The following is a 13,475-nucleotide window of genomic DNA, read 5'->3' as shown; positions in this document are numbered from 1 at the left end:
ATCACTTGATTAAGGTGGTATCTGCCAGGCAAAGTGAAGTTACTGATTTGATGGAAGGTACTTTGAAACTCTGTAAATACCCTATTCCTCATTAAACATTCAATGTATTTATTTATTCAGACTTCTATATACTTTGGTTTCCTATTTTAATCAGTGGAATATAATCTGTTACTATCATTATTTACCTTAATACATGAGTTGGCCTAGCTTTCGCCCACGGTAGGAGACCAACTGCCTGGGACTGAGAGGTTTCCTGGGATAAGAACTTTCAGTGCTAAACTGGCAAACCCTGATGAGTTGGTTATGGAACCAGTGGGGAGCCCTCCACGCCTGCTCCTGTGTCTGGTAGGCAGGGTCCTTATCATTTTGTGAGGACACTGTCTTTACTCTTTGACACATTAAGACATTCCAGGCTCCTCCTATACGTACTCCTACCCAGTCCCAGGATCACACATTTCTCTAAGAAGACCTGGCAGCAGGACCTTTTGAGTATTAGGCTGCAGCACACCCTGGGCACTGGAGCAGATGGAGCTCATTCAGCTGGCTGATAGGCCACTCTGTCCTCTCTGCCACGGCCTCTTGCTGGACACCTACTTTCTACACTGAGCTTCTCTGGAAACCTGATGCCCCGCGTCTCACCCCACAAAGCTGACCACCTCCTCTGTGTCCCCTTGGACAGTCTGGGCACCTCCCCATCTCCACACTAGTCTCCTCTCTCAACTGGAAGCCTCTGAAGGACAGGCCTCAGATTCATCTCTGACTCTTCTGTGCTCTGCACAGAGCTGAAGCTGGTGAAATGACTCAATCTAGTCATACCTTCTTGCGGAGTAGAAAAGCAAACAGAGGGTGGGGAAGGAGTCTTTTCAGTCTGAAGCTATTCTTCAATTTCAGTTTTCTTTTTTTAAATAATTTATTTATTTGGCTGTGCTGGGTCTTAGTTGTGGCATGCAGGCTCTTCCGTCTTCATTTTGGCACATGGGATCTAGTTCCTTGACCAGGGATCAAACCGAGGCCCCTCTGCACTGGGAGCACAGATTCTTAACCACTGGACCACCAGGGAAGTCCCACACTTAGGTTTTCTTGACTAAAATGAGGCTAATACCTCAAAGTGATAGTGTGTAGAAAGCACTTAGGATAATACCTGGCAGGTGGTGAGCACACCTCTCAGGATCTCTGGGGAATCTTTTTATTTAATTTTTTTCATTATTGAAGAGGCAGTACTATATATTTTAGAAAATTAGAAATACAGACAGCAAAAAGAAAATAAAACTATCATATGCTCATCATTTAGAGATTGCCGCTGTTAATACCTTAGCTTCCCAGGCCTCTTCTGTGCATAGATTTCCCCCGCGGCCCCAAAGTGAGATTATATCATGCATCCATTCTGTAACTTGCTTTTTCTTCAGGCAGCAATATCCACGATTTTGTCTCAGTAAATTTTCAGCACATCTAATTAATACTCAGACCATGTTCACATTTCTCCAGTTGTCCCAAATGTGTCCTTTCTGCTGTTGTGTCCAAGCCAGTATGCAATCCAGGACTGCACTTTCTATCTGGTTATTTGTCCTATAAATCTCAGTCCCTTCTTTATGACATCAATGTGTAGAAAGACTAGACCAGCCGCCCTGCAGATGTCTCATCGTCGGGCTTTGTCTTGTATTCTTGTGGTGACACTTAACTTGTTCCTCTGTCCATTGTATTTTTGTTAAGTGAGGCATATCCAGGGCTTGATGAGTTCACTGGTGCCTAGAATACTCAATGGGTAGTGTCCTTCCTTGTCCTTTCATCACCATTAGTGGGGCCAAGGCCTAACAAGATTAGGGGGAAGGTGATGTGACCCCTCCCTCATATGGTTGCATGTATTTACTTTTTAGTAGAGTGGTAGTTTAGTATGTCTAAACACCCAGTTCTGGGAAACCTTTTTAAGCTACACAATAGAACTTGTTCATTTGCTGAGGGGAACTTGATACTGGGGTTTGGGCTTTCGGGTGAAAAAAAAATCACAGAACAAGGATATGGACTGAGTTTCATCTTACCGAGTGTAAATCTAGTGAAACCTGGTTCTGTTTTTATTTGCTTTCCAGACGTGTGATCTAGGTGAAGTCCCAGCTTTTTCACTTTTTGGCCACATCCTGTGACACGTGGGATCTTAGTTCCCCACCAGGGATAGAACTTGTGCCCCTTGCATTGGAAGGTGGAGTCTTAACCACTGGACCACCAGGGAAGTCCCAACCCTTGCTTTGCTGCTTATCAACTGGGTGACTGTGAGCAAGTTCCTTAACCTCTCTGAGCCTTAAGTTCCTCTTTGGATTTCTTATCTGGCAGAGTTATTGTGTGGGTTAAATTTTTTTAAAAAAAGTTTCCTCTGCTCTTTTCTCCCTAGCTGGAAGGCTCTTTGAGAACAAGGCTAATAAGTAATAAGCATTCAAAGATGTTTGTTGGGGGAAATCCTTGGTGGTCCAGTGGTTAGGACTCTGAACATGAAGAGGGGGCATGGGTTTGATCTGTGGTGGGGGAACTAAGATCCCACATGCTGCATGGTGGGGTCAAAAACAAAACAAAAACAAAGATTTTGTTGGATGGTGTAAAAAAAGGAAGGAGGGCAAATGGAATGGCCAGGTGATAAGTACCATGGGGGAAAGACAGCCATCTAGGCATTTGTTTGTTCATTCATGCTTTCATTTCATTTAACATGTACTCATGCCGGGCTCTGTACTGAATCGACTGAGCCTCTGCACATGAAATTCAGGGACCTGGAGAGCACAGATAGAGAGGAGGAGAGCACAGTGTATAGGAGTCCAGAAGGTTGGCTGGGTAATTCAGGAAGACTTCCTGGAGGAGGAGACCGGGACAAATGGGGAGGTTTGGTGGAGGCTGAGATGGGGGAGATAGTGTCTAGATGCAGAGGCTAACTTTGTCTGGCACATGTGGCTTCTGGGAGGGCTGGATGGGGCTCATGGCAAGAAGTGAGTCCATGTTGGCGTCAGAGGTCACTGTTCCTGCCTGTCCTCCTTCTCCTCCTACCCCGGCCCCCTTTGCCTGCATACCTTCCTATCCTGATTAGCGCTTTGAGCCCTGTGTGACCCTGACAACGCATGTGTCTGTCTGCAGTGTCGGATGGAGTGCCGTGATGTGCCAGCAGAGACACTCTACGATGTCCTACATGACATTGAATACCGAAAGAAGTGGGACAGCAACGTCATTGAAACTTTCGACATTGCTCGCTTGACAGTCAACGCTGATGTGGGCTATTATTCTTGTGAGCAGATGCAAGCACGCCAATCCCAGCCCCCTCCACCTCTACCCAGGCCTCTAGCCCAGCCTCTTCCTACCCGCTTCCCTCCTCACAGTCACTCCTGGGGCCAGGCTGCTCAGAGACCTGAGTGTAGAGATATAGGGCTGCCTTCCCTGAATCCTTGTCCGCTCCCAGACACTTGAGCATATAGAAACGTGTACTCACAAACACACATGCACTCCCATGTTCATGCATGCACATTCCAGACAAACACACTTGCACAGAGTCATGTATAAAACCCACAGCCACATGCCACCTACTCACCCACCTACCACACTTCATGGAGACACAGAAATACCATTGTTTTCTCCTACACTCACATTCACATACACAAACAGATCAGGCCAGCAAGGTAAGGGCCCTGTGAGGTGGTGAGGAGCAGGGGAAGCTGGATGCAGGAGGGGAGAGGGGCTGTTCTGTCTCCTTCCTAGCTCTAGAAATTAGGTCTGGTGGGTGGGGTCCCTGTTTAGATCAGGGGGAGCTGGCAGTTAACCAGGCATCCCTGTGTCTCTGGGCTTTGCCACCCCCTTTCAGGCAGGCAGGCCAGTGGTCTGGCTGAACTGTCCCTTGCCCTCCACAGGGAGGTGTCCAAAGCCCCTGAAGAATCGTGATGTCATCACCCTCCGTTCCTGGCTGCCCATGGGCACTGATTACATCATCATGAACTACTCAGTCAAACATCCTGTGAGTCAACCTGCCTTCCCTGCTGGGTGGGCAGGGGAAGGTACCAGGTAGGGCTAGGCCAGCAGGCCTAGCCCAGGGAGAGGCCCCTGGCTGCCACCAAGACTTCTCTGTGACTTCAGTCCAGACATAAAGCCTCCTGTCCCTGATTCCTACCTACACAGTGAGAATAATGGCTCCTGTCTCCCTGCTGGGGCTTTTAGATGGGTGTGGACTATCACTCTGGACAAGTGGGTGGGAGGGGCTGGCTGGGAAAAAGGGAACAGGAGTGAGATGTAGGGTCACCTGGCCCTCCCTGAGGCTGAGTGTCTTGATCTCCATGGCAGGCAGGACAGGCAAGTGCAGGTGGCCTGGGAAAGGATGAGAGAGAGTGTGTGTGTGTGTGTATGTGTGTGTGTGTATGCACACACCCATGTGTGTGCTTATAAACCCTCACCCCAGACTGGGGTCTTTCTGGAGGGGAACAGAGGAAATTTAGAGTGGTAATGATGACCTAGTCCGACTCCTCTTTTTCTTCTTACCCTAATATCAGGCCTGGCCTGGAGTGGATGCCAGGGCATGTGAACCAATTCTGTGTGTGTGTTTAGTATTCACAAAGACACCACTTTTTCCCACACCTTAAGTCTCACCTCCCTGTGCCTTCCATCCCCAGAAATACCCGCCTCGGAAAGACTTGGTCCGAGCTGTGTCCATCCAGACGGGCTACCTCATCCAGAGCACGGGGCCCAAGAGCTGCGTCATCACCTACCTGGCCCAGGTAGACCCCAAAGGTGAGGGCTTGGCCCTGGAATCCCATCATGGGATCCATCCTTCCCTATACCACGGCGATGGGACTTGATCTAGTTGATCTACTGGGATCCAGAAGGGCCTCTGTTAAGAGGGGTTTTGTATTTTGGGGCATCTGTACCCAAAACATTCTTTGAGCCAAAGTTTGATACTTTTATAGTGTTTTGAAAAGCAAGGATCAAGGAGGTAGTCACTGCCCCAAGACAAGCTTACAGCTCTCTTCCTGGGCTCCTGCGCTCCCATGCTCTGACTTGCTCCCCTCTCACTGGCTGCTCCCCCTGTCTTGTTGGCTTCTATCCTGGAGGTCTGGGTTTCCCAGGCCCCAGTCCTTTTTCCCTTGGGAGGGCTCAGCCACCCCCCAGGCTTCTGTGGCTAGGTGACCACATGTCTTTCTGCTGAGATCCAGGTCCCTGTGGCCATTGGCCTCCTCGATGTGTCCCTCAGGATGTCTCTCTCCTAGAACCTGAGGCTCAATGTGTCCAATGCTGAACTGTCTCCCTCCCTGACTTGTCCCTTCTCCTGAGTCTCTTCCCTCTAGGCACTCGTACCCAAAACATGGTGGTTGTAGGGGGTCCCCTATTGCCAGCTCCCAAATCATTAATTAGTATTGATTCTACCTCCTAAATAGCTCCTGAATCTGTCATTTCTTTCCACACTCAGCCACCCTGTCTGTCCATACAGATTTTTTCCAAAGGACTTATTTCCTTGTGACTCTCTTCTGCTTAAAATCCTTTTGTGATTTTTCCATTGCCCTCACAGTGAAGTCTAAGCCCCCACTCCCAGGTTTCCCAGTCCCTTCTCATAGCATATACCTTCCTTCTTATCTAGGCAACCCTTTCCCTCAGCCTAAAACACCTCTCTGCCCTTACTCATCCCTCCAGGGCTGCTTCACCTCCTCTATCCCTGATGCCCAGAGGAGCTGCTCGCTCCCTGCCCTGTGGGCCCATCCCCCTCTAGCAGAGCACTTGGCCCACTGTCAGGCTCCCTCAGACAGTGAGTTCCTCTCTGGGTTCCCAGGGCTGGTCCAGGGTGGGTGTCACTGAGTGACTGTGGAGTGAGTGAGGGAATGAATGAATGACTAGAGGAGGGGTAGGCTCTTGAGCATCTTTGCCTGGGTATCCCCCCAGCACCACTGAGGGTCCACTGGCCCAGGCCCAGAGCTCCCCAGCACCTCACTGAGTGAGTTTTTGGGTGTCAGAGGCAGAGCAGACGCTTGGGGGTGAGGCGGGTGGAGAATCAGTTCGCGGACTCCAGGTCAGGCCAGGCTGGAAGAGGTCATGCAGCAGCTAGGCTTCCTGCACCAGGGGGCTTAGAAGGACAGGCCGAGCAGGCGGTGAGCACCAGGGCCATTCAAGATAGTGGGACTGGGTGTGAGAAAAGGGAGGTAAGTGTGAGTTGAGGGGAGGCAGCAGGCAGAAGCTTGACTGGCCAGGATTTTAACTCATGTGTGGCCTGTGATCACCTTGGACCCTGTGGTCGTCTTTCATGCAGCCCTTGGACTCAGCAGAGGGCAGAGGCCTTCGGGTGGTAGAGGTAGAGGGTGTAACAGAGTTGAGCCTGAGGACCTTGGTCTGAGGTGGAAAGAGGGAGTGAAGTTGACGAAGTCTTACAGGACTTGCCTCACTCTGCCCCCTCCTTGTGGAGAAGAGTGTGTTCTCCCTGGAAACCCCGGGTTGGAGTAAGGGAGCTGGTGTGTGTGTTTGTGGGGGGCTGGATCCCTACGGCTGCTGCTTCCTTTTTCTTCTCACTACCCTTTCCTGCCCTCATAGGCTCCTTACCCAAATGGGTGGTGAATAAATCTTCTCAGTTCCTGGCTCCCAAGGTGAGTGACCTTGGCGGGTGTGGAGGTTCGGGGGAGAGCGTTCTGGGATGCAGGGATGGAGTCCGGGAAAGGGAGTCAGGGGGCGGGGCTAGGGCTGAGGAGCGGGGTTACGAAACCCCAGCTGGAGTCAGGATCCTGGAACAGTGGTCTGAGCCGCTGGAGGGCGTGGGAGCGGGCGCGGTGAAGGCCTAGTCCCGCTCCCAGCTCACCCCTTATCCGGCGGTACAACCGGTCCACAGGCCATGAAGAAGATGTACAAAGCCTGCGTCAAATACCCTGAGTGGAAGCAGAAGCATCAACCACACTTCAAACCGTGGCTGCACCCGGAGCAGAGCTCGTTGCCGAGCCTGGCGCTGTCGGAGCTGTCAGTGCAACATGCGGACTCGCTGGAGAACATCGACGAGAGCGCGGTGGCAGAGAGCCGGGAGGATCGCACAGGCAGCGCAGGCGGCGGCGAGGGCAGCGATGACGACACCTCGCTCACCTGAGCGCGGCACCACGGCAGGGACGGCGATACTACGGGGCGGAGCCCAGAGGCGGCGGATCCTCCCCCGTTTTCTCCCCTCCCCCACCTCCTGCGCCTCCTGGGGACGCTGGGCTAGGGCCCAGGCTGGCGCTGCGGCCTGGCTGGACACAGCCCCAATAAATGATCCCACAGCCTCATCTGGCTCATCACTGTGCCTCCTTCCCACTTGCTCGGGGGCACGGGCACCGCCCTCGGTCCCTTTGTTTTACAGTTCATTTTGTTAATTTTATTACCCATCACGGGCTTTTGCTCCTTTAGACATCCCCTCATTTCCCCATGTGAAGCGGGGGTAGTTGTCAACCCTCCTGTCCGTGGTGTGTTCATTCATTAGTTGACTCTTCATTCATCCACCTGTCCTTGTGTGTGCATCCTGCCATTCACTCAGGCTCTTAGGCTAACTTTCACTGCTCTAAGAGAAGAAACAGGTCTGGTCAGGGTCAGAGAATGGGCTTCTATTGTAGGACCTGCAGCCCAAGACTCCCTGGGTCCAACCTATGGACTGAGGGTCTGACATATGCCCGTTGTGACAGAAGGAGGGGCAGAGGTCCTTGGCACTCAGACCACAGGGCTGTAGGCCCAGAGCTTAGGTAGGGGCAGCATTCTCTGCAGGAAGTTTGGGGGTTGAGGGGAATGTTGTCAGACTCCAGTGTAGTGAAGGGACCAGGCCCTGTGAACTGAGTCCTTTCTACCTCAGGCCTGTGCTAACAGAGAAGGTGGGGCCTCCAACCCCTTGCCAAGACGCCAGTCCCCTGGTCCTGTGTTCCCCACAGCAGCTTTGAAGTCTAGAGGGGTGCGTGGCCTCTCCTGCTCTCTGTAGCCCACAGGTGCCCTCTGCTGCCTGAGGGTCACCTCTGCTTTCAGGTCGGGAGGAGGGCGCTGTGCCCCACCCCTCTCCAGTGTTTCTGTACCCCATATGAACTGGGGGCCAGAAGTTCTCCCCAAGGTCTGGCCCTCCACGCTCCCGGGAAACCACCTACCTTTGCCTTGTCAGGAAAACACTTGGAGTCCACTTTTTCCAGGAAGGGCAGGGTGAATATCCAGTAGGGGTAGGCAGGAGATTCTGTAACTCACCAAGGCTTAGCTGGTTTACCCAATACTGGCTTTGTAACTTTGGGCAAGCCCTGGAGCTTCTTTGGAGCCTCATTTCCTAATCTATAAACTGGGGTAATAGTTTTTAACCTTCAGGCAGATTGAGATAGAAGAAATCAGTTGCCCAGCCCTGGGCTTGGCATGTAGTAGGTGCTCAAATTAATGACACCCAATCTCAGCCCTGGACACAGGACCTGGGAATGCCTGTCAAACCCCAGACCCTCATCTGTTGTGTATGCTGGTAGGATGAGTGGAAATCTCCCATTCTCTAGGCCAGGGAAGCTGCCTGGCCGCCGGGATCTCAGGCTGCAGCCTTTAACTAAGGGATCCTTGGACACTCTGACTTGCATCTTCCCCACCACCCTGCTCCTGAGAGATGTGGGCCCAGGGACAGAAGTAGGATATTCTCGAAGAATGAAGTGGGTAAGGACTTCCTGGAGGAAGAGGTCAGGAACTTGCGTTTTCCAGTTTCCCACTGCCCCTTACCGCTCTGGGGGTGGGGCGGTTTGTGACTTGTCCCTCCCAGGGAGAGGGGTGGCAGAAAGCGGAGAGGCTCAGGAGGAGGGCAGGGGTGGTGGAGGCAGACCTCAGCTTCAGGAGACGTAGATGGATCTGTGAGCAGCGAGATGGACAGGGGAGACGCACAGATCAACGTGTCCGCAAGGCCTGCGAACTCCAGGAACGTGACTGGGCGTGGCCTGGAAGGGGCGGGTCCTTGTCCCCTTCCCCGCCCTCTCCTCCCCGGGGCGTCACGTGGGGCGGGCGGAAGAGCCAGGCGGGGTGGGCGCGCCCGGCTTGCGGCCGCGAGTTGACTACGACGGTGTCGTTGGTGGCGCCGGGGCCCCGGCTACGCGCGTGGAGTCTTGGATCAGAACAGGTCAGTGCGGCATCGGGGGCTTCCCCGTCCGCCGCCCCTTGGCCAGGTGTGGCGCGGAGTTTCCCCATTCCGCGGAAGGGAACGCCGAGGCTGCGCGGCAACTCTGCGCCCGGCACCTACTTCCGCGGGAGTTTCACTAGGTCACGTCTTCTGTACTGACTGGCGGCGGTGATGGAGTCGCCTCCTGAGGATATGCGGTCGGACCAGAAACGGTAGGGAGGAGGGCGAACCAGCGGGAAAAGGGGCTTCCAGCCCTTAGCCCTTTGTCGTGAAGCCTCCCAGGTTCCAGAGCTAACCCTCTTTCGGGTGCCTTGATTTTTTCATCTGTGAAATGAAGGCTCCCACTTCGTTGACTGCGGAGACCCTTACAGGTCTGCTGGTTCATACGACCTTATGCACTGGACCTGGGGCTCTGGTGATCTTGGGCAGACGACTTCCGGTCTTTCCGCCCCAATTCCCCACCAGTAAATGGGGGCATGGCCTCCCAAGAGCCCCTACCTGCCCCAGTTGCTGGAAAAAGAAGGAGGTGTGTGTGTTCACTGAACAGGGTCAAGCCTGGAGTGGGTTATTGGGACTGGAGGAAGCAAACTCAGAATGCGGCCTGAGGGTGTGTGGTGGGTGTCTGGTCCCAGATCTCCAGGGCTGATTTTTAGCGCTGGTGAGCTCTGGTCGGCATCTGGTATATGCACCCCACTCCCCCAAGGCTCCTGTCCTGGGGAGCCTGCTTTGATCCCCAGGCTTGGTGGGAGGAGTGCTATAGGTTGGACAGATGTATGGAGGTACTCAGGGAAGGATTTGACTGTGCAGTAAGGTCCAGACAGAGACACCCAGAATACCTGTGCTCAGAGAGCAGTGTGTCTAGGCTGGGAGAGACCTCCCAACAAGCTCATTACAGGGTAGAAGGAGCCCAGCAGAGTCCGAATACAGGTGCAGACAGGTACTGGGGTGGAATCAGACACTGAGACTCTTGGAGGCTCAGGGAGGAGGAGATGATTGGAATTGGCCTTGACAGTTAAGTGGTAATTCACAAGGATAAGGACTCTCAGAGGAAGGCAAAGCTTATGCAAAGGCAGGAACTTGAGCGGTGTGTTTGAGGAATAACAAGGAGATGGAAGTGGCTGGAATGGGTGGCAGAGGTAGGGTGTAGAGAGAACCAGTCCCCCAGTCCCATGGTTGGCTGAGGATGGTTCAGACCCTGCCTTGGGGATCCCCTCTCCCTGTTTGCTGCTTGCTCACTGGAGTAGGGCAGGAGGGGTGGTCCCAGGCAAGAGTCTTAACAACTGTGAAGTGGAAGTGAACAGATTTCTCCCAGGCTTCGTTGGGGCATTCAGGCCTCCCCAGTCAACCCTAGCCTCACCCCCACCGTCTCTCGGACTCCAGTCATGCCTTTCCACGTGTCAAGCTTCAGCTGTTTGTGCAGGTTGCTTGTCTTCCCCACTACCCGCCTGCCTCCGCCCCCATCCCTCCTGGGGAAGTTTTCTCCCCATCAGACCTCCTGGAGCTCCTTGGAACTGACTGGGACCTGGGACAGTCTCTGTGCAGCCACCAAATTCTCTGTGTCTCTGCACATTCCCAAACTTCTCCATTTCCCCATCTACAGGGTTGAGTAATAAGACCTGGTCCCGAGATCCAAAGAGAGAGGCTGCTGGAGCAAGATTTGAGCCTCTCTGAGTCTAAATCCACCCCCATCTCCACCAGGGGTGTTTGGGAGAACACTCACTGACCCACAAGGAGAACACTCACCCCCAGGGAGAACCTGAGGGGAACGAGTCACTTCAGAGGGGTAAGGGGCCTCTGAGAGTCCAAGAGGCTAGGTGTGGACTAGCTAAGTCAAAGCCCTAGGAGAGAAGGGAGTCCCCTCCACTCTCCAGGGGCCCTCTCCCTTCCCCACCCCACTCTTCCTTTGGCTGAGCTCAAAGCCAGCCAGCTGATGCTCAAACAAGTGGCCTCTGTTCCTAGGATAGGGGGAGGGGAGGCAGGCCCTGGGCTGCAGGCCCGTCTGTCCAGCACTGACCCTGGCCCCCCGCCCTTCACTCTGGATCTTAACCCTTGGGGACCTGGGGTGGGTACTGGGCTGCTTGCAGGCGGGTACCTCTTGCCCACCAGCTGTCCCCTCCACCCCACTTTAGGGTTCCCATGGTTCTGTTACTGAAGGAGTGGGTGCAGTAGGACATGAATTGGAAATGGAGAAGGAAGGACGGAATGGAGGTAGGAAGGAGGCCATGGACAGTCAGCAATCACTTGGCCCAGAAGCTTTTTTCATAGATAAGGAGACTGAGGTCAGGGACCAGAGGTCAGACCAGGATAACACAGCAAGCCCTGGGCTGAGGCGGGGCGGGAGGCAGGGGGTCCGAAGTGACCCGACTTCTCGTCTGGGCCCTCTTGGGGAGAGGAAAGGGAAATGGAGAGAGCTCTACTTGATTTGAATACCTGCTGTGTGCCTGACACCGCAAATTTGTTACTATATTTAACTTGATATCATTCCGTGAGACAAGGGTCATCTTCTAGTAACATAGGGGAAGAACCAGCCTCAGAGAGAGCTGAGTAATAGCGTCAGAGAGAATGACCTCGGCAAAAGCACACAGCACCTCTGTGGGCACTATTACATATGTTAACTAGTTTCGTCCTCCCAACAAGCTTAGAAGTCAAGTACCATTCTACAGATAAAGAAACTGAGGCACAGAGAGGTTAGATAACTTGCCCAAGATCAGATCACAGCAAATAAGTGGTGGAGGCAGGGTCAGGACCCAGGCGTTGGTTTGCCTCTTTTGATCTGATTTCCCCTCCCCCAGCCTGACATCACTCCTTGAGCTCCATCCAGGGTTCCTCTCAGTGAGGGGCTTTCTCCTGGGCAGTGGCCAACGCAGCCTCTAGCACAGAGTGTGACCCCAGTCAGGCAGACCTGGCCCTCCCTTAGGAGCAGAATTCAGTCCCTTGGGCCGCCCCTGTCCTGCATCTCAGTCAGGCTGGACTCTTCCCCCTCCACAGCCCCGTGTGGCGGGGCATTTCTTGTTTTAGGAAGAGATTGCACCAAGGATTTAAACAGCTGGAGGATATGGGGAGGCTGTCAGAGATTCCCAACAAGTGCACTCCCAACAAAGTTCGGGGACTCAACACCAATACCCCAGCCCTGATCAGAGAGGACATCTTGTCCACTTAGACTCTCCGCCCCCCACCCCACTGTCAGGCCCCCAGACCTGTAGATTCTAACCAGGGCTCTGGGGAGGACAGTCCCAGCCCCTGAAGGCAGATGACCCCAGGTTCAGGGAAGGCCAGAGATGGAGGGAGTGAGGGCAGTGCATAGCTGGTCTTCCACGTGACCTTCCTGTGGAATTTCTCGCTGTCTCATCCTTTAGAACATAGTTCAGAAAGGGAAGAAAGATTCTGTCCCATAAACAGGACATCTGTCCCAGACCACTGGTACAGTCAGAGTCACTGGGAGGGGATGTGGAGTTAAGTGACCAACTCAATAACAAAATTATTTTTTGATAGTAATACTAGTAGCAGTAGCTACTGTTTCTTGGAAGCTTATTGTGTTTCAATCACCATGCTAAACATTTTATGTAGTGATTTCATTTAATCCTCAGCAATAGTTTTATGGATTAGGCACTGTTCCTATTTTACAGATGAAGAAACTGAGGCCTTGAGAAGTTATGTAATTTTCCTGAGATTGTTTATTATATGGAAGAGCTGGTAGTCTGAATTTCTGAAACTTCACAGTGAGAACCCTGAGCACTAGGAGATACTGCAGGCAGACAAGAGCCAAACCTCATCCTTCTCTGAAAACTCCTGGTTGGGGTGGCGGACAGGGACTGGAGGGCCGCCTGGGCAGGTGACTTTCCTGGCGATGTCCTGCGGGGATGGGACGCCAGCTTGCAGGCTGGACTGGGTGCCATCAAGTTCTAACCCTCAGACACCCAGCCCTAGGATGAGGGAACTCCTGTTCACTGCCCTTGTCCTGTCCAGTTTGGACAGGGGTTCTCCTGTATAAACTGACAGGAAAGGGCAGTGGTTTAGTACGGTGGTTCTCCTTTTTACTGATGAGAAAACTGAGGTCAGTAGATGTTAAGTGACTTGCCTAGAATTTTTCAGCCGAGGGAAGGGAGAACTGGGACTCTGAGGCACTCCACCTCCCCGCCTGGTCAGGGCCTTCTGGGCCTCTGAAGCTCTGAGCGTCCTTCAAGTACTGCTCACCTGCCTTGTCACAGAGTCCAAGTCTTCCTCTCTGACCAAACCAGTGTCAACTGAAAAAATAGTCACAACCTAGCAATTGAGGGTTCTGTTTTATTTCGTGGGAATTTTTAGAACTTCAGGCCTCAGAAACAGCATCTCCAGTGACCCGGAAAGAGCTATTCCCAGGAGGCTGGGAGAGGAGTTATGGAAGCTTGCTGTAAGGGGC

At 53.0% G+C, this 13,475-nt stretch overlaps 2 protein-coding genes across 11 annotated transcripts in view; both read left to right on the top strand.

Annotated features, from left to right (window-relative positions):
• The window catches only part of STARD10 (StAR related lipid transfer domain containing 10), a 34,161-nt gene extending 26,914 nt beyond the window's left edge, over positions 1–7,247 (top strand). For all 7 annotated transcript variants that reach the window (XM_069553012.1, XM_069553007.1, XM_069553006.1 and 4 more), the window contains 5 exons: positions 3,112–3,259; positions 3,876–3,979; positions 4,629–4,746; positions 6,532–6,584; positions 6,824–7,247. In XM_069553012.1, coding sequence (XP_069409113.1) covers positions 3,112–3,259; positions 3,876–3,979; positions 4,629–4,746; positions 6,532–6,584; positions 6,824–7,072 — 672 coding nt within the window. In that variant the 3' untranslated portion in view covers positions 7,073–7,247. The remainder of the gene's footprint in view (positions 1–3,111; positions 3,260–3,875; positions 3,980–4,628; positions 4,747–6,531; positions 6,585–6,823) is intronic.
• Positions 7,248–8,956: 1,709 nt separating this feature from the next.
• Positions 8,957–13,475, top strand: part of ARAP1 (ArfGAP with RhoGAP domain, ankyrin repeat and PH domain 1) — a 64,355-nt gene continuing 59,836 nt past the window's right edge. For 3 of the 4 annotated variants that reach the window (XM_069552979.1, XM_069552977.1, XM_069552976.1), the window contains exon 1: positions 8,959–9,076. The gene's annotated coding sequence lies outside the window, so the exon portion shown is untranslated. Of the gene's footprint in view, positions 9,077–13,475 lie in introns of all 4 variants that reach the window. The other variant, XM_069552982.1, reaches the window with a different exon arrangement.

Source organism: Ovis canadensis, chromosome 15 (genome assembly GCF_042477335.2).
Source record: "Ovis canadensis isolate MfBH-ARS-UI-01 breed Bighorn chromosome 15, ARS-UI_OviCan_v2, whole genome shotgun sequence".
Taxonomy (NCBI): Eukaryota; Metazoa; Chordata; class Mammalia; order Artiodactyla; family Bovidae; genus Ovis; species Ovis canadensis.
Note: the sequence above shows the minus strand (reverse complement) of the source record. Positions and strands in the feature narration are given on the sequence as shown.